The sequence below is a fragment of the Pseudonaja textilis genome, chromosome 12 (genome assembly GCF_049901715.1).
Source record: "Pseudonaja textilis isolate UNSWEBS1 chromosome 12, rPseTex1.2, whole genome shotgun sequence".
Lineage (NCBI taxonomy): Eukaryota > Metazoa > Chordata > Lepidosauria > Squamata > Elapidae > Pseudonaja > Pseudonaja textilis.
The window spans coordinates 16,722,689-16,748,219 of NC_142001.1; the positions used below are offsets into that span (position 1 = coordinate 16,722,689).

The 25,531-nt window shown below is 45.2% G+C and overlaps 2 protein-coding genes across 5 annotated transcripts in view; one reads left to right on the top strand and one right to left on the bottom strand.

Moving 5' to 3' along the window:
• TMEM255A (transmembrane protein 255A) lies at window positions 1-20,965 on the top strand. 3 transcript variants are annotated; one of them, XM_087941127.1, is made up of 9 exons: window positions 13-205; window positions 3,378-3,520; window positions 4,963-5,025; window positions 11,518-11,607; window positions 11,687-11,749; window positions 12,671-12,759; window positions 13,821-13,980; window positions 14,967-15,107; window positions 20,846-20,965. In XM_087941127.1, the coding sequence occupies exons 1-9, from the start codon at window positions 148-150 to the stop codon at window positions 20,909-20,911; spliced, it is 873 nt and encodes a 290-aa protein (XP_087797253.1). In that variant the 5' UTR covers window positions 13-147; the 3' UTR covers window positions 20,912-20,965. The 3 variants fall into 3 exon arrangements, with proteins under 3 accessions (XP_087797252.1, XP_087797253.1, XP_026558700.1); XM_026702915.2 differs by lacking the exon at window positions 20,846-20,965 and adding an exon at window positions 15,848-17,727; XM_087941126.1 differs by lacking the exons at window positions 4,963-5,025; window positions 20,846-20,965 and adding an exon at window positions 15,848-17,727 and having other exon boundaries at window positions 1-205.
• Window positions 19,113-25,531, bottom strand: part of ZBTB33 (zinc finger and BTB domain containing 33) — a 13,796-nt gene continuing 7,377 nt past the window's right edge. For both annotated transcript variants that reach the window (XM_026702909.2, XM_087941113.1), the window contains exon 2: window positions 19,113-24,508. In XM_026702909.2, the coding sequence (XP_026558694.1) occupies window positions 22,476-24,508 (2,033 nt within the window). In that variant the 3' untranslated portion in view covers window positions 19,113-22,475. The remainder of the gene's footprint in view (window positions 24,509-25,531) is intronic.

Sequence of the window (25,531 nt, forward strand, 5' to 3'; positions counted from 1 at the left end):
CTCTCTTCCCCCGCCTCGCGCAAGCGCCACAAGCCGCCGGCGCCGACCGGGAGCGCTGCGGGGAGGATGCTCCGCGACCGGTAGCTTGTGCGCGCCTTGCCGGCTCCTCGTGCCGGGGACGGTTGGAGGAGGCGCGCCGCCACCGCCATGCGCCAAGCTTTGGCTCCGCCGCGCTCCAGTGCCATCCCGCTGTCCACCTCGCTCGGTGAGTGGCTGGCAAGGACGGTGAGGGATCGGGGAGGCAGAAGGGCGGCCCGGCTGGAGGATCGGGCGAGACCCCGAGGGCCCTTTTCCAGCGGGGCAAAGCGCGCCCGGGCTCCGTGCGTAATTGGAGAGGTCGGTTGGGCGCGCTCTTGGGGTCCCTCGGTCAGCTGGAGAGGTGTGTTGATGGCTTCAGGGCCAGGGGGGGTTATTCACCCTCTCCCTTTCCCTTCGTTCCACCTCTTCCTGCCCCCCCCCCCAATTTCCAAGACACCCGCTTCCCTTCCCCCGCTCCAAATAAGGGAGAGGGTTAAATCTCTGGATTTGGAGCAGCTGGCCTGAACGTGAAGGGGTTTCCAGTGTAAAGAGTTTCCTGGGTGGCAATGGTCCTCTTGCACGGTGTGCGTGTGGGGAGGGGGGAGAAAATGATGGGGGCAAGCCCCCTCTGTGCCCCTTGGAGCTTTCCCAGGAAATTCAGGATAGTGCCAAAAATAGATAAGCATTTGAAGAAAGAGGGAGGGAGCTGGCCCGCAAAATTGAAAGCACCCCAATGAAAGGTGACACCGCCCCTCCTCTCTTCAGAACTAGGGTGCTTTCCTTTCCTCCCAGTTATTTAAAATGATCTCTCCTTCCTTGTTTTCCCTTTTGGAATAGCAAAAGAAGGGGAGACCCCAAGTTAGCTGTTGCTTTTGGGGTTCAGATCATGGATGGGTTGGTCACTTGGTCCAGCGGTGGGATTCGAAAATGTTTACTACCAGTTCTGTGGGCGTGGCTTGGCGTGGCTTGGTGGGTGTGGCTTGGTGGGCATGGCAGGGGAAGGTTACTGCAAAGTTTCCATTCACTCACCACTCCTATGGGATGGTTACTGCATGATCCCCGTTCCCTCCCCACCCCACTAACCTGCTTTCCAGCTCCGTTCTCCTGTGCAGGGCAACCAAAGAAGACCCAGCCAATCAGCTGGGACTTGGGAGGCAGAGGATAGATGGGGGCGGGGCCAGTCAGATGTGGGATTTGCCGGTTCTCCGAACTACTCAAAATTTCTGTTACCGGTTCTCCAGAACTGGTCAGAACTTGCTAAATACCACCTCTGACTTGGTCCCTTTCATTCTCACGTCCCTGTTCTGTGGTTTCTTCAGGGGATGAGTGAACCTAACCCAGCTGGCCACCTTGTGGGTCGGTGACCTACAATATGTGGCCACCATTCACCTTCTAGAGAAAGTTGTCTCAAAGCTTCACAGCCCCTGCTTTGTAGGAGCTGGGATGAAGATTCGGTTCTCCGGACCTTCTGAGAACCCCAATCTTCATTTTTGGGGTAACATAAGTGGATTTCCCTATGAGTGGTGCAGGGGTGGCCTAGAGGTGGAGCTCTCGCCTCACAATCGGGGAAGCTGTGAATTCGATCCTAGGCAGAGGCAGATATTCCTCTCTCTGGGCACGTTGAGAATATATCTGCTGAATATAACTTCGTAATGGCAACAGGAAGGGCATCCAGCCAGTAAAAATGGGGTCCGTTGGTCTGGAGAATTCTGGAGAACAGGTGCACCTGACCCACCAGGTTGAATATAGAAATATACCAGGTGGTTTTAAGGTGCGTTTGAAAGTGGGAAGAAAGCCAGAATGCCAGCACAGATCTGAATTGCAGAAGCCGGAGATGTTCCTCCTCTGTGATTTAATATTTAGATGTTCTGTCATTCATTAAACTTATTTATTAGATCTATGGCCAGCCTTTCCTTCAGGAGCTCAAGGTGACTTAGGCAGCTCTCCCTCCTCTTGTTTTTCCCCACACCAACAACCTTGTGAGATACGTTGGAAGGAGAGAGGAAGTCTGGCCTAGAATCATCCAAAGAGCTTCCTCAAGCTTGAAGCTAGGTTTGAACTTGGTTCTGACAACTAAACCATCATATGGTATAAAACCAGGATTCCTTATCATCTTTAAAGGTAGAGGTTCCCCTCACACATCCATGCTAGTCATTTTCGGCTCTAGGGGGCAGTGCTCATCTCCGTTACAAAACTGAAGAGCCAGCGCTGTCCGAAGACGTCTCCGTGGTCATGTGGCCAGCAGGACTAAACGCCGAAGGCGCACAGAACGCTGTGACCTTCCCACCAAAGGGGCCCCTATTTTTCTACTTGCATTTTTTATGTGCTTTCAAACTGCTAGGTTGGCAGAACCTGGGACAAGGAGCGGCACTAGGGATTCGAACCGCCGAACTGCCGACCTTTCTGACTGACAGGCTCAGCGTCTTAGCCCCTGAACCCCCGTATCCTTTTATCATCTTTAGGTTGTTCTTTTCAAAGGGGGGGGGGAGGAGAATAAAAACAATAAAAACACCTTTTGTTGGTAGAACGTTGATTTTGGATGTTGAAGGTTTTCCTTGTAAAAGGTGAAAGTCAACTTGTCCCTCTGCTCTAACTAGAGTGGAGAACACTGGAAATCCATAACTAGATGTTAACAATGTGTACGAACATGTAATATGTTCAGAAGTCTTCTTTCATGGCCCAAAGGTGCTTTTTCAACAGGCAACTGGACTTTCTTGGGTTTCTTCCTTGAAGACGTTTCGCTTCTCAACCAAGAAGCTTCTTCAACTCTGGCTGGATGGTGGAGAATGGAAGGATTGATCCTCCTTGCAGATGGTCAATCATTTGCATCCTTTTAGAAGGTCATTGAGGCCACTTGGAGGTTTATCTGTGTCACCTGAGTAGTGCAAATGGGTGTGAAGTGGCCTCAACGACCCTCTAAAAGGATGCAAATGACCAACTCTCTGCAAGGAGTATCAATCCTTCCATTCCCCATCTTCCAGCCAGAGCTGAAGAAGCTTCTTGGACGAGAAGCGAAACATCTTCAAAGAAAAACAAGGAAGTCCAGTTGCCTCTTGGGGAAAAAAAAACACCTTTGGGACATTCTCAGATGAGAAGTGAAATGTTTTCAAGGGAAAAAAAAAATCCCCAAGGAAGGTCCATTTGCTTTTTGACCTATATTACACGTTTGTACACATTGTTAACATCTCTTCAACCTCCTGGATGATTGAGAGCCTCCATAGATGTTCAGAAAGAATCTTTTTAGGACTCCCTCAGGGAAGTTGAGCAGAACACGTGGCCGGTGGAAGTGGCCTCTTGGTGGACTACTTGACAGAAACAGGCCCGTCCTTTTATTGTTATCGCTCTGTGTCTCTTTCTAGGGTCTTTCAACAGAAGGAAGCGAAATTCGCTCTATGTCACCGTGAGTCTCCTCATCGTCTCGCTCCTAATTCTCACCGTGGGCCTCGCTGCCACCACACGGACTCAGAACGTGACCGTTGGGGGTTACTACCCCGGAGCTATTGTAAGTATAGAGTTCTTAGACTGGGGAAAAAATCCTGGATCTTGATTATTCTCACTGTCAGTTTCTCCTTATTTCCAGGTTGAATCTCTTCCTTGTTCAGTTTCCATCCATTATTCCTTGTCTGGCCTTCAGGTGCCTTGGAGAATAGCTTGACCCCCTCCTCTCAATGGCAGCCCCCCAAATACTGGAATATCGCTATCCTGTCTCCCCTGGTCCTTCTCTTTCCTAGACTAGCCATGCCCAGTTCTGCAACTATTCATCATATGTTTTAGCCTCCAGTCCCCTCATCCTCCTGGTTGCTCTTCTTTGCACTTTTTCTAGAGCCTCAACATCTTTTTTATAATGTGGTGACCAAAACTGGATGCAGGATTCTAGGTGTGGTCTTACTAAGGCTTTATAGAGTGGTTTTAGTACCGGTTTGGTACGGGTTTGCCCAAATCGGGACGAACCGATAACATCCCACCCCTGCTTACAAGCAATTAACGATGGTTTGAAGTGGGAGTAACAGGGATGTTAACACGATGCCCAGAATAGCAAAGTTTCTTCGGGGCAGAGAAAATTGCTGTGTTCGTATGACGTCCGAAGCATTTCCTTCGTCCTCTTTTCTAAGCAGGAACAATCTTAACATAACAGCAGGAAGGGAATGATTGATGTTTTGGAACAGGCCAAGGACAAAGAAATGGAATCAGGGGAAAGATATTTACCATCAATTGTCATACAGCTAGTCCTTGCCTTATGGCCACAACTGAGTTGGCACTAAGTGCACTAAGACCGTTGTTAAGCGAACTCTTCCCCATTTCACCTTTCTTGCCGCCTATTAAGCAAATTGCTGCAGTGAGTAACACGGTTGTAAAATGAAACTGGCTTGCCTATTGGCGGAGGGGAATGGTTGGACTAGGTAACCTACTAGGTCCCTTATTCTGTGTTCTGTTGACTTTGCTTGTCAAAAGGTTGCAAAATGACCTCAGGGCACTGCAACCGTCATAAACGTGAATCAGTTGCCAAGCATCTGAATTTTGATGAAGATGCTTCTTCAAAAGTGTGAAAAACAGTCGTAAGTCACTTTTTTCAATGCCTTTGTAACTTCGAATGGTCAGTAAGTGAACTATTGTAAGTTGAGGACTACCTGTATACATATTTAGGTCTGTGCTTCCCCATAATTGTCAATCCCCATTATTTTTCCCTAAGACCGACTCAACTGGCTCAGTCTTAGCTGACCAGGAGAAAACTAATAAGCTCAAATATTTATAATTATATTATCATATATTGCCTGATCCGTCCGTGTTCCCATAGATGCCGGCATCAAAGTATTGAACTATTTTGTTGACGTGAGTTTATGCTTTTCCTTCCTACTCTTGTTTCCAAATTTGACTCTGCCGAAAAAGCAACTGACTTCCAGGCCAGAACGTAATTTTTTTTAAAAATAATCTTTTCCCTTTCAGCTGGGCTTTGGATCGTTCCTTGGCATTATCGGATCCAATTTGATAGAAAATAAAAGACAAATGGTAAGTCGTTTCCCGCTGGGGAAGTTACTTCTCTGTTTGTGTGACATAATTTTTTTTTTAATACATTTTTTCTTTCGCTTCCCTTACTTCCGAAATTGACATTTCTGCCTGGTTATTCTGCCGTTCTTTTTTGACGCTTAATTTGATGAGCAGGAAGTTCCGTAACATGGAGAGATGCTTTTTTCCTCTGCTTAATCAAAGCAATTTATAACTCAAGAGTAGACATCTGTCACAAGCCAAGATTACAGCTTAATCCTCTTGAAAATGAAAATGACCCACCTGACCATCTCAATACTGAACTCTGTGTATTGAGTGAAACTCATGACATAATCCAGCCTTTGCTGGAGACTAAAACATACGATGAACGGTTGCAGGAACCGGGCCTGGCTAGTCTAGGGAAGAGAAGGATCAGGGGAGACAGGATAGCAGCCTTCCAGTATTTGAGGGGCTGCCCCAGAGAGGAGGAAGGAGGTCAAGCTATTCTCCAAAGCAAGAGGAAGGAAGAAAGGAAGGAAAATAGAGAAAGAAAGACGAGAGAGAAAGACATCTGAGGAAACCATGGATGGACAGAAGATATGTCTAATTTAAGGAAAAGAAGGATGGGGTGACATGATAGCACCTTCCAATATCTCAGAGCTTGCCACAAGAGATGTAAAAAAGATGTGGAGACTCTAGAAAGAGTGTGAGAAGAGCAACCAGGATGATTAGGGGACTGGAGGCTCAAACATACAATGAATGGTTGCAGGAACTGGGCCTGGCTAGTCGAGGGAAGAGAAGGACCAGGGGAGACAGGAGAGCAGCCTTCCAATATTTGAGGGGCTGCCACAGGGAGGAGGAAGGGGTCAAGCTATTTTCCAAAGCACCTGAAGGCCAGACAAGGAATAATGTATGGAAACTGAACAAGGAGAGAGATTCAACCTAGAAATAAGGAGAAACTTTCTGACAGTGAGAACAATCAACCCATGGAGCAGAAGTTGCCTTCAAAAGTTCTGGGAGCTTCATCACTGGAAGCTTTCAAGAAGAGACTGGACATTATAAAAAGATGTCGAGGCTCTAGAAAGAGTGCAGAGAAAAACAGCCAAGAGGATTCAGGGGACTGGAGGCTCAAACATACAATGAATGGTTGCAGGAACTGGGCATGGCTAGTTTAGTGAAGAGGAGGACCAGGGGAGACATGATAGTGGTCTTCCAATTTTTGAGGGGCTGCAATAGAGAGGAGGAGGAGGGAGCCAAGCTAGTTTCTAAAATACCCAAAGGCCAGACAAGGGATAATGGATGGGGAACTGAACAAGGAGAGATTTAACCTGGAAATAAGGAGAAATTTTCTGACAGTGAGAACAATTAATCCATGGAACAGAAGTTGCCTTCAGAAGTTGTGGGAGCTTTACCACTGGGGGCTTTCAAGGGGAGATTGGACTGCCATTTGTTGGGAATGGTGTAAGGTTTCCTGCTTGGGCGAGGGGTTGGACTAGATGACCTACAAGGTGCCTTCCAACTCTGTTAAACTATGAATCACGTAAACTTCAGCGCACCTAGCGTGGGCCAAGATTTCAGCCACAGCTCACTGTTTGCCCCTGTTGTTGCAGAACCCAGAAGTTGGCTGGAGACAAGAGCAAGGAAATTAAGCAGTTAAGTTAAGCAGGAAGTAAGATTGGGTTACAAGCCCTCCTTGTTCCATCAGAGTTCTCATATCAGTTGACCAGTGATCTCAGAATGACCCCTTCTCTTTCTGTTGTTTTTTTTAAAAAAACTCAAAACAGAGACTGAGACGTTCGCCCAATTAAGCAACTATGCAATATTATACACCAGTGGGTTCAAATTGTATTTTTAACACACCAGAAACTAATGAGGGGTGTTGAAATCACTGAATTAACTAGCATTCATGACTTCTTCCAACTATTTTTGATTTCTCCTCTATAAGCGGAAGGCGGACTTTCTTGGCTGAGATCAACCGTGGCCGGATATTTCAAACCCTGCCTAGCGAAGCCTATTTTTGAAGGGATGTTCTTAGGAAGAATGCCACTTGATTCCTGATCAAGGAGGAGATGAGTCAGAGAGTTAACCCTGAGCTTTCAGACAACTTTCTGCTTAATATCTTTGCTGGGGATTGAAGTCACAAACTCAGGCTCCCAGAGAAAGGATTCTGTAGGGAATCTCACTCTGTATATAAAAGCGAAATATACCCCTCACACACCATCACAAAATCTCCAGAGCCGTAAAGCCTACAAACTTGACATTTGGCACATATGTTCCTCTTGGCTTCTAGGTGCTCACTAAGAAAGGATTTTTTGAAATGACCATCAGAGCATTAGTATTTTCTATATTATTATTATTATTATTATTATTATTATTATTATTATTATTATTATTATTATTATTATTATTATTATTATTATTATTATTATTAACACGCTCTGATGCTAAGGAGTTCTACTCCCCCTGCCCACCTGGAGTCCATCTAACTTGGCACCTGTTGACTCAGGTGAGCAACAGCTTTCTTGCTTCTTAAACTGCAACCTTTCTACTACTTGATTGACTCAACTGGAAGATGAGGAAGTTAGATCTGGCTCTTGTGCCACGTACAATACTTCCACTACTTATTTTTATTTACTGAATTTATTGGCCGCCCATCTTACCACAGGATAACTCTGCACTTCTTCCTAACTTCTTTAAAATTTCTGGACAGCCCCTCCCCCCTCCAAACAAAACCCCTAACGATTAACACATGTTTGGTTGTTAAAGGCCCAGCAACTGTATTTGTACGAGGTATAGCATTTTGTTGGTTTTAACCTTACTTTGGCTTGGAAGAGTAGGTTTTGGTTTAACATGAACAAGCTGGGCTTATTTGATAATCCAGTGTGTTATATAAACTCAGGAAGTGGGTCCCTTACAGAGGTGGTATTCAGCCGGTTCTGACCGGTTCTCGAGAACCAGTAGCAAAAATTTTGAGTAGCTCAAAGAACTGGCCAATCCCACCTCTGACTGGCCCCACCAACCCCATCTCTTCTCTGCCTCCCATTGAGTCCCAGCTGATCAGCTGGGTCTTCTTTGGTTGCCCTGCTCAGGAAAACGGAGCTGGAAAGCAGGTGAGTGGGGTGGAGAGGGAAGGGGGATTTTGCATATATCCTTCCATTGCCATGCCCACCAAGCCACACCCACAGAACCGGTAGTAAAAAAAAAAAAATCGAATCCCACCACTGGTCCCTTCCATAGGCCAGTTAGAAGTTGTTTTACTATTTCTTATAGTCAAAAAATCTTTGGCCCAGAGAAGTTCCTCCAGTTGGCTGGCAAGGCACTTGATGTTGTGTCTTCCCTGGAGGGGGTTGAGGGAAGGTTTCCTCATGTGAAGAAGGGAAATTCTGTCAACTCCTAGCATCCCAGATCCATCCATTGTATCTGAAGTCTCTGCATCTCTTAGTTCAACGGGGAGCATTCTAGCCGGTTTCCATGGCTACTCTCCTTGGTGCAGTTTAGGGAAGAAGGGGTGTGATGGGTGCAGATAGGGCCTTCATCTCTTGGTTCATCAACTCAAGGGTGGCTTTGACCTCTTTTTAACCAGTCCTCAATCCATCCATTGCCTGCCCCCACCCCCACTGGAAAGAAGAGCCTAGAATCTGGATTATGTCATCAACTGCCATGAACAAAGAGAGGCTGTGTGATTTTTACCCAGAGAGAAAGAAAGAAAGCAGATCCGTCTAACCTGGTTAGACGCCATCTTTGGGCTTCGTTTGAATGGCCAGAGGTACTTTGGGGGGAGCCTCCCCTTGAGCTGAAAAACGGAGAGCCAGGAGAAAGAACCAACCCTGAACGGTTATCTGGATTTCTTTTTCCCTCTCTGGACTGTCTCAGACAGTGCTACGGGACAATACCATGATAACATCTAATAAACCACCATGAAACAACAAACCCCATCCACGGGCTTCACTTCCTCCTCCTCTTTCTTCCTCTCCTCTCTCTCCCTGATTGCGATTCTGAACTGTCATTCAAAATCGTGCTTCGTCACGGGAAAAAGGAAGAAAAATATAAATGGAAACATTTAGTACCTTGGGGTGGACCATCAGGGGATAGTAACACAGGTGTAAGAGCAAGTGTCCAGGAGGCCAATGAGGTGTGGCCAGGCAGCCAGATTCCCTTAAGTGACCAGTTGACCAGGAAGTGATGTTGGGATGAACAAATCTCTATTGTTCTGTTCCGTGTTGCATTCTCAGCTGTTCTTCCAGGGTTCTACTCCTCTGTGTTCTGTCTCCGTGTCTCAGAACAGGTTGGTGCCATCACCAAGGGACGTAGGAACCATCATGGCAGTGGTGGGATTCACAAAATTTTTTACTACCGGTTCTGTGGACATAGCTTGGATGTGGCGTGGCTTAGTGGGCAAGGCAGGGGAAGGATACTACAAAATCCCCATTCCCTCCCACTCCTGGGGGAAGTTACTTCAAAATCCCATTCCCTCCCCACCCCCGCTAACCTGCTTTCCAGCTCTGTTCTCCTCTGCAGGGCAACAAAAGGAGACCCAGCCAATCAGCTGGGACTCGGGAGGCGGAGAATAGATGCAGGCGGGGCCAGTCAGAGGTGGGATTTGCCAGTTCTCCGAACTACTCAAAATGTCCGCTACCGGTTCTCCAGAACTGGTCAGAACCGGCTGAATATCACCTCTGCATCATGATAGTAGGAACTAAAGAAGTCTAGTTGTGAAGCTGTTCAAATTGTTAGTAGATACATCCTTGTGGTAAACTAATTGCCTTTTCACCCAAATGATGAGAACATAGGCAAGCAAGACACAAATTCCACATTCTTGAGAGCTCCAAAAGATACGTAGGATGAGAAAAAAATCAATACATGATAAGACAAAAACCTCCCACAGAAAGCTATGCCCAACAGAGGTATTTAAGACAATGCTAGCAACAGCAACATCATTTAGACTTATATACCGCTTTACAGTACACTCTCTCTAAGCGGTTTACAGAGTCAGCCTCTTTCCCCCAACAGTCTGGGTCCTCATTTTACCCTCCTCGGAAGGCTGAGTCAACCTTGAGCCTGGTGAGATTTGAACTGCCAAATTGCAGGCAGCTGGCAGTCAGCAGAAGTAGCCTGCAGTACTACACTCTAACCACTGCACCACCAAAGCTCCTAGATTTTAAAAATACATACTTGGATAGAAAAAATGATAAAGGAACACATAGATTTAAAACCAGAAATATTTCTGTTGGGTATCATACCAGAAAAATATAATAAAGGGACTATGTATTTAATATTACATGTGTTAACAGTGGCCAGAAGGCAATGCGCATACATGCCATAGGTTCACCATCACAGGACTAGCACGTATGTGCGAGGGGAACTGTAAGGTCCCAACCTTTACCTTAGTTCTCAACTTACAAACACAAAATTGAGTAGCTCCTGGGATAAAAGTTATTGAAATATTTGTTGGTGTGAGTTTATGCTCAGTGCAGTTGTCCCTTTCAGCGGTCACTAAATGAACCATTTTAAGTCGGCGTAGGCTTTACCCTCGATGGAGCTGCTCTCCAAAAGCTCGCGGCAAGGAATGCTGGTGGGTTCTTCAAATAGCTCTTGGAGTGTGTCAGGAGGCAGAAGAAGGGCTGTGTCATGGCCCTGGCGGAGACTGACTCTGAGGAAGAGGAGGAACAGCCGACAGGGAGTGGAAATGTGGCTCCGGAGGTGGTGGTGGAGGAGGCTGGGGAAGGGCAGAGGTTGACTGGGAAGTCAAAGGAGGACCCAGGCCCATCCCCTCTCCATCCTAGGGCACGCAGGGAGGAGAGGATCAGGGTAAAATGTGGTCTACTCAGGAGGAGAGGGCCGTGATCCTCTTCATAGGTTGCAGGTGTGAGATTTGCATAAGAGTTTGGACCTGCGTGCTAACAGACGCTGGAGACAAATTAGCGTTTTATTCCTAAAGAAGGTTTTTTGTTTTAAAGAAGGTTGGTGTTCTTCCAATGGACTGTCCCTGGCTATCTTCCTGAAGTTGGCAATTATCTATCCTGGTCTGTCGTGGAACTTTATTCAATGCGGTTTGTTTTTGGTTTTTGCTTCGTTATCGGCTCTTTGAATTTGAACTGTGGTTTTTTTTTCCTTTGAAATGTTATTTTGAAAATAGTTTACTCCTCAAAAATGTTAAAATAGTAATAAGATATGGAATAGAACACAAAGACGAATATGACATTGAGTTTGTGTCTGTTTGGAGAAGTGATAACCCGGGATCATGCTATTCTCAAAAAAGAGATGTTTGATTTGTATTATGTTTTTGTGAAAACCAAAATAAAATTTATATTAAAAAAAAAAGAAAGAAAATAGTTTAGTCCTCCACTGTGGCCAATTAAACAGTGAAGCCAAGTTGAAGGCATTAAAGGACTTTTAGCTACGTTTTGGGTTTTGTTATATTTCTGAGATACTCTGGGGTCATCACAGGCTGCCCGCTGCAGATGACACGCCAGCCCTTTGGAATTGACCACTTTTTTCTCCCTGTGCTTCCCACAGCTGGTTGCCTCCATCGTGTTCATCAGTTTCGGCGTCATCGCTGCTTTCTGCTGCGCGATTGTGGACGGCGTGTTTGCTGCCAGGCATATCGTGAGTACGGATCCAGAGGGTGGGAAGTTGGCAAAATATGGCCATTTGAACTGTTTTAAAAAGACTTTTCTTTTTACAGGACCTGAGGCCACTTTATGCCGGACGCTGTCACTACTATGCCAAAAGTACAACTCAGCCCAAAGTAAGTTAGCCTGATTTTTTTTTTAATCTCTCTGGAACCAAATTTTCCTCTTTCTTTAGAAATGTAGCTATGATTTTGTTCTGTTCTGTTCATTTTATTTTATTCTTTTCTTTTATTCTTTTACTTTTACTCTACCTTACCTTACCTTACTTTACCTTATTTCACTTCACTGTATTGTATTGTATTCTTTTATTGTTGTTGGCGGGAGGAACCAGGAACCAAATACTCTTCCCAGGAGTCACGCCTTATCAAAAATGGTTTGGATGTCCAGTGAGAGGTCCTCCTTATGCTAGCTTTGCTGTATGCAGGGCCAAAGTTAAATGTATCCGATGTGTGCCACATCAAGGGTTCCTTTACAGCAATAAGAAAAATTATGCAAAGCTAGAAAAGGTGGCACACAGAACCATGCATACCCCACTGTGCAGGTGCTTGCCTCACAGCTGATTTTCAGCAGGTTTGAGGCCTTTTTCGGCCTCCCAAAGGCTTGAGGAAGGCTTCTGCAGGCTTTGCGGGCCTAAAACTAGCCCCGTTTTGTCACTTCCTGTTTTTTCTGAAAATACCGGAAGTGACAAAATGGGGCTAATTTCCAGCCTGCAGAAGCCAACCTCAAGCCTTTGGGAGGCTGAAAAAGGCCTCAAACCGACTGAAAATCAGCTGTGAGGCGCAATGTAGGTAAGGAGGCAGTGGGGGATGGGTATTGCACGGACATGTGTAAGGGGCATGGGGGGGGCCGTGCATTGCCTTCTGGGTGTTGGCACATGTGTGTGTGCGTGCAAGCGCGCACACAATTTTTGGCACGGGAGCCCAAAAAGGTTAGCCACCAATGCTTAAGCAGCGGGTTAGATTAGAAGACCTCCAACTCTTGGTATTCTGCATACTCCCCCCAAAAGGGCCTCTTCGCTGCTTCTCTCTTTCCCGCAGACCATTTGCCACCCGCAGCCTCGGAGTTCCTGCATTCCCAAAATCAGAACCAACACCTGTTTTTGTTGTGACTTGTACCACTGCGGAAGGTGAGTGGCACAGATGGCACCGTAATGCCACCCAACAATTTGTCGTGGCGGGTCTCAAGCTAAGAGACCTTTGCAGTCTCTCAAGGAGGGAAAGACTGTTTGAGATTGGGTTTCATGCTTTGGGGGGTGACATTTCTCTGCGGACCATCAGCATTTTCTCTCAGACCACCAGTGGTCCCCGGCCCACTGGTTGGTGACCACTGCTCCACAGCAAGTCTCTCTCGTCCTTTCAGATTTGGTTTTGGTAGCCAAAGTGTTCTGACCCAGATCCCCAAACATGACAAACCCTCTGAAGTGAACTCAAAGATTCCTTTATTAGGAGCGCCAGCAGCCCCGGCAAAATGTTTCTATCTCACCGCAGGCTAACAAGTCCAGCCAGAAAATGAATAGTTGTCTGCCACATCTATTCGTGTGCCTTTTATTCCCCCCAGAGCTAGGGGGGCTTCGCTAGCAGCAGTGGCTCTTCCGTCCCAAGGACCGGCCCATAGATTTCCACTGCTCTCCTCTCCTCTGCCTTCTGTGCATCCGTGTGTCAGGCACTGGTTCCTCTTTCTCCTCAACCACCTCCAGACTTGGGGGTTGTTGACTCTCCATCTGAGGGCTGATGGATGGCCCAGGCTCTGTCTGTCTCCTTCTCTCTCTGACAGCTCCATTTCCTCTTCCTCTCGGAGCTCTCAGGTTGCCTTGATGCTGTCCTTGACTCCTATGCCCCCTCCTCATCTGATTCTGCTGCCGACAGGCCACAACACAAAGTACACGCCAAACTGTAAATGCCAGGTCCTCCTCCACAAGCAAACCTGGTTTGCTTCGTTAGCCGATGCCCCCCAAAATGGTCGTTTGGGCCCCCTCGAAGTCTTATTCATCTACTTTCCCAATCTGACATGTTGTTCTCTAGTTACGACTGTGACAGAGCCTTCCCCTCGCAGTTGTAAATCAAGTCGTCCATGTGAACAGCCTGGTTTTACCATCTTTTCTGCCATAGTTATTTTTTAAAAAATGTAGGAAGCTGGGTGGTTTAGCTTTGATGCCGTTGAGAACGTTTGCTTCTTTTGGTCCATCAGATTGGAAATTTCTGGCGGTTATTATGAATTCATCGATGTGAACAGTTGCCAAGATATCGTCCATCTCTACCATTTGTTGTGGTCGGCAACGGTGTTGAATATCTTGGGTTTGGTTCTAGGCATCATCACGGCGGCCATTTTGGGTGGTTTTAAAGATATGGTAAGTCTGAATGCCGGTAAGAAGTTAGTTCCATCTCAGAGGCTTTTAGACAAACCAAATGAAGTATTGCAGGCTAATTCTGCCCACTGGCAGGAGTTCGATCTTGATTGGCTCGAGGTTGACTCAGCCTTCCATCCTTCTGTGGTAAGTAAAATGAGGACCCAGATTGTTGGGGGCAACAGGCTGACTCTGTAAACCGCTTAGAGAGGGCTGTAAAGCACCGTGAAGTGGTATATAAGTCTAAGTGCTGTTGCTATTGCTAAACTAATAATAGACTGACAATGTGGGTTTAAACATCTCAGTGGTTTTCTATCCAGGTGGTTCTTAACTTAATGACCACCACTGAGCCCAAAAATTCTGTTGCTAAGGAAGGCAGCGAGTTGTGGCTCATTTTACGACGGAAGGAAGCAGGAAGTAACTGGGTTTAGAGAAAACTACACCATAAGGCAGGGGTCTCCAATCTTGGCCACTTTACGACTTGTGGACTTCAACTCCCAGAATTCCTCAGCCATTTTATGACAGACCCTTGGTCCGCTTCCTACACCTCCTACTTTGTATTTGAGTTTTTCTTCCTTCCCATCACTCCCTACCTCCTTCAGTGGCTTTGTCTTCGGGTCCATGCTTGAGAATTATGCTGGCTGGGTATTCCGGGAGTTGAAGTCCAATTTTGGAGAGCCCTGATTTAAAACTACAATCCCTATTGTTCCCAACCAGGGCATTAGCTACGCCGGTTAAGGGTTATCACAGTTTGGGCCCGGAGCATCTAGAACAAGGGTCTTCAAACTTGGCAAATTTAAGACTGGTGGACTTCCAACTCCCAGAATTCCTGAGCTAACATGACTGGAAGAGGAATTATGGGAGTTGAAGTCCACAAGTCTTAAAGCTATCAAGTTTGAAGACCCCTGATCTAGAGGGTACCAGGTTGGGGAGACCTGGACGAGGTCTTCTGATTAGATCATAGAGTCTTCTCTCTTCTTTGTTTTCAGATTCCCGCTCATCCTACTCTTACGTGCACGGTCGAAAACACCCGGCCCACTGTGTCCTATTACTCTCGACCCCAGGTGGCCTCATACAACACCTATCACAGCACCCCTCACCTGCCACCGTATTCAGCGTATGACTTCCAGGTACAATACCCCAGGCGATAGCTTTTTCTTCATTCCCATCCAGCTGGGAGCAGACTCTCTTTCATTGAAAGCTTTTTCTACAAGTTTAGCAACCCATTGAAGTTACAATAGCCCTGGTTAAGGCGGCCTGCAGCTATCGTTCACTTCATTGCAACCTCTCCGCAGTCATGTGATCAACATTCAGAGGCTTGGCAACTGGCATGTACTTATGACAGTTGCAGCAGCCCGGGCGGGGGGGAGGTATCAAGTGATTCCTCTTTTGTACCATTCGGACAGGTGAAGCCAGATTCACTTAACATTAACTTGTATTTTATTCCAAGAGAAATAGAAATAGAAGTAGAAATAATAGAAATAGAACAGAACAGGAGCAGAGCAGAGCAGAACAGAACCAGAATCGAACCGAACCAGAGCAGAACAAAACCAGAGCAGAGCAAAAACAGAGCAGAGCAGAAACAGAACAGGACAGAACCAGAGCAGAACCAGAACCAAACAACAGAACAACTGAACCAGAACAGAAACAGAACAGAAACAGAGCAGAGCAGAACACGATTCTTTATTGGCCAGGTATGATTGGAAAAACAAGGAATTTGCCTCCTGTGCATAAGCTCTCAGTGTACATATAAATGGTGTAAGGTTTCCTGCATGAGCAGAGGGTTGGACTAGAAGATCTCCAAGATCTCTTCTGTCTGTTATTCTGTATTTTTTTTTCTCTCTCTGTCTGTCTTCCGTTCCCCTTGTAGCATTCCAGCCTCTTTGCAACCTCCAGCCCATCCGGCCTTCCGGAGGATCCGCTCTCGTTACCGCCCTCGCCGAGCTTGGTCTGGTCCCCGACCGGTGCTCCCCCTCGTTATTCCCCACCGTATTTTCCACCTTCTGAAAAGCCGCCGCCTTATTCGCCGTAAAGACTGAGAGAAGGGGAAGAGGACGCAAGCCCTTCGAACTTCCCGCAAATCTTTTGTACTGGAAGAAACGAAGGGACATGGCCGGACTTTTCCTCAGTTTCCTTTCTCGCGTCCATCGCTCTTGAGCCAGAGGGTGTTTCCAAATTTGACAACTTTTTAAGACGTCCAGACTTCCGACACCCACGGCTGGCTGGGGCATTCTGGGAGTTGAAGCCCACACACCTTAAAGTAGTGGCCAATTTTGGAGATCCCTGCACAAGAGGGATTCAAAAGTGCCCCGGATCCTTGCTTGTTTTTAAATGATGGTGGGAGATTTAACCGTTGGCCTGTTCTTTTTTTTAAAAGAAGTTGCTTTTTTTTTCATGGTCCCTTTGAGTGAATTGCTTGTTAAAGATAGCAGTTGGCTATCCAGGAAGATCTTCGGGCCTTCCGAAAATGGGCAATTTGGTTAAACTATTGGAGGGACCACGCTGAGCATTTTCTCAAAACTGACATCGTCTCAAGGAAGTCAGGAGGGCAACTGCAACCCATACAATCCTATTTACTTGGATAAATGGACACACAACAGGGAGCAGAACTTGGATCGACCGATGGTAGCTGCCAGCTTGATCGATTTGTCCCGGATGACTCTGTGAATTGGAACCTCTGCCGAAGGGGCACCATTTCTCCGCTGTTCTTTTAAAGGAAGTCTCAAAGAGTTGGAATGCGTGGAATTAATTCTTTAAAACAGGTGTGGAGAGCGGAGGGATAGCCATACGACTAATCTGCAAATGGCCAAGAATGAGTGCAGGGTGGTTTATGGATTTCAGAGCTGCTGATTGAAGAGTCGGCTCTAATCCTGACACCCAGTGGTAGATTCATTGGTATTGTGTTGGAAAAAGACCAGATTTCTTTTCTTTGAAATAAAAGCTATCCCGGTATTATTCAACCATGGTATCTTTCAAGATAGGTGGACTTCAACTCCCAGAATTCCCCAGCCACAGGGAAAACTATATGCTACTGAAACTCTTATTGTGGTGATCTCTAACTGGATGAAACATTGCCTCGTAGGGCAACTGTTTTTGAACCAAGGTACCTCAAGTGGGCTAATTTATACAGAAATGTGTTCAAAATCCAAGACCCATCACTCCTTTAGGGAAGAAAGTTTGGAAAGATTGTGACTGTTTTGGTACTACCAAGTGCTGCTGCTGCAGCCACGTGATCTTTCTTTTCAATGATCTGTGACAGTTTCCCAGGCAGTCTAGCAATCCCTTTCTGCCTCCACCTAGCAGCAGCCTGGTACGGAAAAACAAATTGGTCCCATCAACAGCTACAGCCATTATATCTAAATCGGAGGTTTCTTTAAAGAAAAGACTTTAAACAGGTGCCTCTTTTATATGTGTGTGAGTGTGCATGTTCACACCCGGAAACTTAGCATGAATAAATGAGTATTTCTACCGCTTTGCACATTCAGTTTACTTGATGCACGCTTGAGAGAAGAGGTGCTTTGTTGAAAAATTGGGAAGCACAAATTATGACGTGGGGAAAAAAGATTGTGCATCTGAAAAGTGGGGTGTTTTACGGGCATTTCTAGATTAAACATTGCTCAATATGCATTAAAGGCAGTGTGACTGACAGGAGCCGTGGCTTAGTCTAGAGAGTGGGTAAGGGAAGATATGTCTGTGATTAATGCAACGATGCAAAATTGCAAATAAACCATCCTTTTTGTTATAAGACCACAGATGATAGTTTCATGCATGTGCCATTTCCCAAACTTCTCATCTTAACGACTTTGAAAACTGAGATGTGTAATTTTAACCAATGTGCCCCCAAATCAATGGCAATTACGTAGATGGGTTCCAGAGTCTTTGGGGGGCCTCAAATTGATGCCTTAACATCATTGCAAACTCAAAAAAAAAAAAGTATAGGTAAATTCCTTAGCCTGTGACCATAACGGAGCCTGTCCATTGTGGACGTGACTTATAATGGCTGTAAAAGGGATCAGACATTAAGCCAATTTGCAGTCATGAATTTAAACCTCGCAGCCCTTAAAACGAACTGGTGGTTCTCTCCGGGTGCAGTTTTGCCGAAAACAAAAGTGTCCGTTTTGAGCCAAATCATCGTGAAACGTGATCACGTGACTATGGGAACCTGCAAACTGCCTTCAAATGCAGCCGTGTTGCTGCCAAACACCCAAAGTTTAATCAAACCTGACTGCAGAGAGAGCCTGACCATCGGAACTTCACATCTGGCCATAAGTCCCTCTTGTAGAATAGAATGGAGCTGGAAGGGACCTTGGAGGTCTTCTAGTCCAGCCCCCTGCTCAAGCAGGAGAACCTATATCATTTCAGACAAGTGACTGTCTCCAGACTCTTCTTTAAAACCTTCGGTGATGGAGTACCTACAACTTCTGGTGGCAAGCTGTTCCACTGGTTAATTGTCCACACTGTTAGGAAGTTTTTCTTTTTAATTCCAAGTTGCTTCTCTCTTTGGTTAGTTTCCATCCGTTGTTTCTTGTTGTTTCTGATGCTTTGGAGAATAGCTTGACTCCTCCTTCTTTGGGGCAGCCCCTCAAATACGGGGACACTGCTATCATGTCGCTCCTAATCCTTCTGTTCTGTCTGTTCCAGACACAAATCCTGCAGCCGTTTTTATTGGACTGGTTGTAACTTCAGTAGCTAAGCAACCAGTTTTTGAGGACTACCTGGTACAGGAAGTCCTTGGCGTATGACCGCAACCAAGCCCAATATTTGTGCTGCTAAGCGGGACAGTTAAGGGGAGTTTTGCTGCATTTTATGGCTTCTCTTGCTGTGGCTGTTAAGTGAATCACCACGACGGTCATTAAGTGTGAAAAACGGTCATAAGCCACTTATTTCAGTGCCATTTGTTAACTTAGAACGGTCACTAAATGAACTGTTGTTAAGTCGAGGACTAGCTGTATACATAAAACCACCGGTGAGCAGACTGGTTTAGGATCGTAACCACATATCTCGACCAACAACGTGGACTTAAGCAATGATGCCTTTCAGTTTATCCCGCAAGGACAAGAGATTTGATTCCAAATTACAAGGATGCCATGATTGTAAAAAGAAAAAAAAAAAGAAAGAAACATTTGCACCTCCGCAGAATTGAAAGGGTTTATTTATTTATTTATTTTGCCATACAAAGCTCTAAGGACTAAAAGTCAAGTATTGGTTAATGAAAAGCAGAACAACAAATTCCCAGAAAAGGTATGTTAAGGGGAAAAAAAGCTGTACAACTATATACATTACAGTACTGTATTGATAAAATTAAAAATAAAAATAAAATAATAATACCGCTCTGTAAAAACAGTCGTTGAAATAAAACCACTGCCCCTTTTTTTTGCATCTTTCGTTTTGCTAATAAGTGATAATGCTTCGGGAGGAAATAAATTAAATCAAGTAGATTATTTTTTTTCCTTATTAATCTCGTCATATACAGGAATGCATGTTAGGTGCAAAGCCACCCTTGAAAAAGGAATCGAGCTTTCTTACACACTCTCCTGCCCCCAGAATAACGAATTCATAACTCAGAAATATCTGCGCAAACCCCACCCCCCAAGGTGGTAAAATATTGGATTTTATACAAACTTCAGGCAGGCATGGCTATCTGAATTCTCTCCGATGCAGAATATCTCTTTCCACAACGATCCAGAAAATGTGACAATCTGGTGGGATTCTACTAGTTTGGAAGTGAACCGGTTGTTACTCCGGTTGAATCCCACCATTGGTGACTGCTAATTTTTTCATCCTGTTATATTGCATGCAAGTTTTCTTTTAGGGGGAACCTAACAAGAAATAAAAAAAAAAAATAGGGATTCTTGCATTCTCTGTTCAGGGCAGGGAAAATTTATAACATTGGTACATCCAAACTCAAGCGGAACACAAAATCAAGCATCGTTGCGCCAAGAGAGACCTACTTGGAATGACTTAACCTACTGTTACCATTTTCGCTTTAGATTTCTGCTCAAGGATGTATTTCACGTTCATCTCTTTAGTAAATGTGTGAGGTTCTTTTGGTGGGGGAGGAGGAAGAAACAATTCATTTAGTAATGGAATTTAGAGGCAATCTTTCCAGAGCTGTTGCCACGATCTTTTTACAAAAATGGAAAAGAGAGAAACTGCTGCTTTAATAAAAAAAACCAACACTCATGAAATGGTGTCAATCAAAATATTTTCAACACCGTAAAGCAAAAAGGCTTTAAGTCTACGTGATAAGATCCCCTTAACTTCGGAAATTTGAGAGTTTTCTTCCTAGGAAAACCAAACTACAACGCAGAGTTGTCTTTCTAACAAGATAAACAGTTTTGAAACTTCGCCTTTCGGTTTGCAAATTAAAACAAAAAAAAAGACACTTTCAACAGGCACTGATTTAATTAATGGTTATCGGGATTTTCTGAGTGGGAGGGGGAGTAGCACGTCCAAGCTGAAAGTTTGACGGACATACAGCAACATAGTAGGTTACTTAGCAAACGTAACACCTTTTGCTATGGACAGCTGAAGGAAGTTAAGTTTCACTTAGCTTATAAAATGCTATGGACACATCAGTGTCTCTTGAAGAGGACAAAAATATACTTGAGATCGACTAACGGTGAGGGTATTTCTTTTAATAAAGTCCCACAAATTATTCACTTAAGTATGCAATGCCAATTTCAAAAGATCATTTCCATTTATAAAAAAAACAAAAACAAAAAAACTTCTAGCCATAATCAAACGTAGTCTCAACTCTACAGAAAAAAAAAAGGCATTCGCTTCTCTTTCTCCCATTATTAGAAACACGATCGGCTCTTTTTTCCATTGTGATTTTCGTACATGATTTTTCATTTTTACTTCACAGTGGAATTTCATTCACTTCCTGGCTGAAAACGATGTTAAAAGAAAGAAAACGACGACACAAAATTAAGGACTAGGAATGACTACTCTGAATACAAAATAGAGACTTCAGGAAAAGGGGAAAAGAAGAAGGAAGAAAAGAATAGTTAAAGTGATGAGGACAGGAGATTTTTCCATGACAAACCACCAATTGCTAGCTAATTTTATTCATCACAGTCCTTTTCAACCTTCTATAACACCCACTCCAAATATTATAATTTACAAAAAACAAGGCAAGAGGTTGTTTGAAACACAAGAAAAAACAACAACAAACTCTTGACCACTTATTTGTTGTTATTTGCTCAAATCGAGACCTTGCTTATCGCAGAGCACTGGAAAAGTATATTCCCAATTTGCAACGAAAGGAAAGCATGACCACAAAAGGAAACTCGCGACTAGCCCCCCACTCCAAAAAATAGTCGACCCCTTCTCCATATGGCTGCTGTAAAAAAAAAAAAAAACTAACCAGTCTCTCTCTTTTAAAAAATAAAAAAACTACCCACTCAGTTACAACAACAACAACAAAAACACACCCCATCATTTGCAAGGCTGCTTTGGTAGGAAGCTTCTGAACTGTTCCGGGAAGAAATCTACACAATTAGATTTCTAAATATTTTTCTTCCTCCCAGGGAATAAGACGGGGGGTGGGGGGGGAATTAAGGTTCATCCCAAATGGCTAACCTTCTTCTCCTGTAGAAAAAGATCCTGATCTTGTAATGTTTTCCATCTATTCTACTGAGTCCAAAATAAAAAAATAAAAAAATGGTGAAATACAATGGTCCAGCCACTGAGTTATCTTAATCCCTGGGGATAATAAGAAATGGGTGTTAATGTTTTCCGTGGAGAAAGCGTCTTCCTTCTCTTTTAAGGATGGCCCACATGCATTACCAACCACGTACAATTGCTTATCTCAAAAAGCCAACAAGAAATGGCTTACGCCTCTTTCGCCGTTAAAAACTTGGTTTCGTGAAGAGCAAGCACGATTTGGACCCTTATAATGTTCAGTTGCAGGAACGCACCGATTTCTGTTTTTAAAAGGGGGGTGAGGGGTGAGGGGACGACATTTCCTGCTTCCCATCAGCAAGAAAACTTAGCTGTGTGTCTGTTTTGTAGTCACAATGGAACCCCTTTCAGCATTAAAGTGCTAACATGAAAATAAAAAGCGGTTCAAGGAAGAGATATATATTCCTGCTATTCTACACCTAACGGGGGAAACGGTAACTTTTTAGATTTTGATCCGTATGAATAAACGCTGAAACGCCTAACTTCCTAAGCGCCTTGTAACCTGTATTCAAGTATCGTTTTATTTCCTGACCAATATTTTTGTTTTGTTCACAAGTTCAAAAGTTACACATTATCTAATTTTAACACACAACCATAGGCTAAAAGGTCGAAGAAGAAGCACGTGGACGTGTTCCGTTAATAGGAGATGCTCTCTAGATGCTGCCAAGCGGCCCGTTGAGAAAACTCTGGTTTTTGTTTTGTTTTTGTTTTTTCCTTTAAACCATCCAACAACCACAAAAAATTTCCTCCCCTTTTTGATAACGAAACAAACTATTCTCCCTCCCCCCCCTCCCCATTTTCAGCAACAACCTTCAGTAAGATTCCGGTATCACGAACTCAAATTCGGAGGTGCCGTCCGAAGGATTTTGTTTAAAGAGGGATTCGTTTGCTTGCGGGACGAAGATGTCGTCCCAAGTCATTGGCTTCGCAGGTTGGTTCGGGACCGGTTCCTGAGGGGTTTCTTTTGAAGGAGTGCCAGAATAAACCAGGGTATTGTCATTGGTGACCGGGATATTGTTGGAATTCCCTGAAATGTATGCGTAATTTCTGATCTGTAACGACCGACACGGATGCAAACGGTACAGCTTGGATTCCCCTGAAGGATCCTGGCTGTGAACCGATCGAAGGTGAGTGGCCATCACCTGGTAATTGATAAAACATTGGCCGCAAGCCAAGCACTGGTACCGCCGCTCACCGGTGTGATGGATTTCGTGTTTGGTGCGGTACTCCGCCAGAGGGAAAACCTTCTCGCAGTAACGACAGGGGTATTTCTTCTCCCAGGAATGTACGTTGAAGTGTCTCCGCAAACTCGTCAGGCAGACGTAGGACCTCCGACACACAATGCATATATAGTAGACTTTCCCGTCCATAATCAGCTCGTAGTGATCGTCATGCTTGACTTTCAAGCGCTTGCGGTTAGGGTCATTGCCCGAGGTGCGCGGCATGTTGTCCAGGTGGACTTCTCCGTCAGCCTCGTCTTTCACCGGGATGACAATATCATAGGTGTCCTCACCGATGTTCGCGTAAACTTTGCAGCCGGTGGACAAGCTTTCAATCTCCGTTGCTTTGTCTAATGTGATAGTTTTCTGCCCTTCAGTGATGTGCTTCGGCGCGACGTTTGGGGGCGTGTCCTTGAGGCCTCCGGAAAGAACGTCAGAGATCAGGATCTTGAACTCATTGGGTTGGGAGATGGGCTCCGGCGGAAAGCTCACCACTTGCTTCTTCTGGGCGGCTGTGCTGTCGGCCGCAACAGCAGGCTTGGGAGTTGTGGGCTGCTGGACCAGAGAACTGCTGCTTGCCGAACCGGGACTGGATAAACCGAGGATGTCATCATCGTCTTCCACATCTTCTTCTTCCTCTTCTTCATCGATGACGTTGGTCTCCATGTCAGTTAAGGAATCGTTGGTGGACGGCTGCTGGTTCTCTTCGGGAATTGGCAACACCTCTATTTCATGGGAGGAACTGACCCCCGGAGCAACGCCAACCTGCGATGCATTGAGCACGACAACATTTGGAGTCATGGTCTTTGGAGCTGGGAGAGGAAGAACATCAAGAGGCTTTTGGTTTTCGGCCGGATTCAGAAGAACAGTCGAGGAGTCAAGCCGTGGAGGTGCCACCGATTGAGGAAGAGAATGATTGTTGGTAGAGCTGGCTACCTCAGAAGACCCAGTGGGATTTGGGCAAGGCGGGATCTGGGTTATGACTTTAGTCTCCACCGAACGCTCCTTAGACGGTACCAGCTCAGAGCAGAAAATGACATCGTCGTCGACATCCTCATCCTCCGAATCACTAATGGTGATCTTGGTGGATTCACACGGCTCCCGGTATAGAGAAAAGGATTCTGTAATGATAGGTTTCCCGAGTTTGATGGATTGGGTCTCAAGTAGTGCTGGGGTCTTCTGGGCTTTGGGCCCATTTCCCTCCAGGATGGGCACCTCCGAAGAGCTGGCACTGGCCTCCGACGACATGTTCTTCACCTGTTGTAGAGGAACGCCCAGTTCGGCGAGGAATTTGACCCCGAGCAACTCACCCGATTTAATCAGTTCGTCCAGCAAATCCGATCGCACCCGAATAATTTTGGAGCTGTAGATGTAGTTGAGGATTTCCGCGAAAACCTCCCCCCGGATGAAGTTGAGCTCCACAACTTGTCCCGCCACGGCAAAGAGTTGGTGAAAGTAAGTGCTGGAAGCCGAAAGGATGTTCCTGTGGGCTCGAAACTTGCGGTCCTCCACAATCACAGTGACGTCGCAGAAAAGCCCGAGGCCTCGCTGCTCGTCCAGTGCTTTCAAAAGCATGCCAGAATATTGGTTGTCAGTCGCGGTGATGAGCTTCCTCGTCTCCATCCCTGTAACAAAGAAATAGAATCAAAATTCCTTTCTAAGGTAGAACATTAGCACCCACCCCCTCTCCTAGAGGAACGAAATATTTTGAGAAAAAATTTAAAAAGGCATAACATTAGATTTCCCTGGATGAGAAACGGAGAAACATGTTTTCTTTTGTAGAGGCAGGAAGCACTCTTAATAGCCCCCACTTTTCTTAACAGCCCTCAGAACTTAAGAGATAGGTAGGTCTATTCATAAGCAAATTCCACAATAGCCTCTTCATTGCATCAGCCCAAAATTCAACCAAGCTTAGCTCAGACAAATATGACCCCTACATGACCCCATGAGAGTCTGACAACAGCCAATAGAATACATGTTCTTGCACAGGAACAGGAAGCTCAAGTGCAAAGCCCAAGTGAAGGTATAAAAAAACCCTCACTCTCAAACTCCATGTGGTCAGCTGTACCAGAACCATGGGCTTGGTAGTTCCGCTTCATCATTAAACCATCTTTCCAATCAGCCTCCATGTCTCCAGTGTCTTTCTCCTGGCTTGGAACTGAACCAGATGGATATTTCTTCCAACCCCACTAAGGAAAAGTTCACTTGGAACCTGGAACATCAAGACAGGTAGTTCTCGACTTACAACAGTTCATTTAGGGACCATCCAAAGTTTCAACGGCACCGGGGAAAAAGTGACTTACAACCATTTCGATCGAGAAAGTGCTTCAGTAAAAATATGTCGATCTCTCCTTTAAACAAAGCTATTAAATATTTCCCGGCATGTCCCACGCCGGTCCTGTTGTAATTTTACTTACTGTGCAATAAGGCGGGAACCTGGCTGCGTATTGCTATTCTAGCATTTTACAAAAGGCAAGATCTTTATTTATGCATCTCATTAAAAGTAGGGATTCCTGACGGAGCGGAGAGAGGAGGTCAAATGAGAAATGCAAAACTTGCAGAACCTGAAGGTTAGTAAGGGAACTTGACAAGCGACGTTAAGGCGTGATGAAACACATCCACGGATTAACACGCTCAAAACAGAAGCT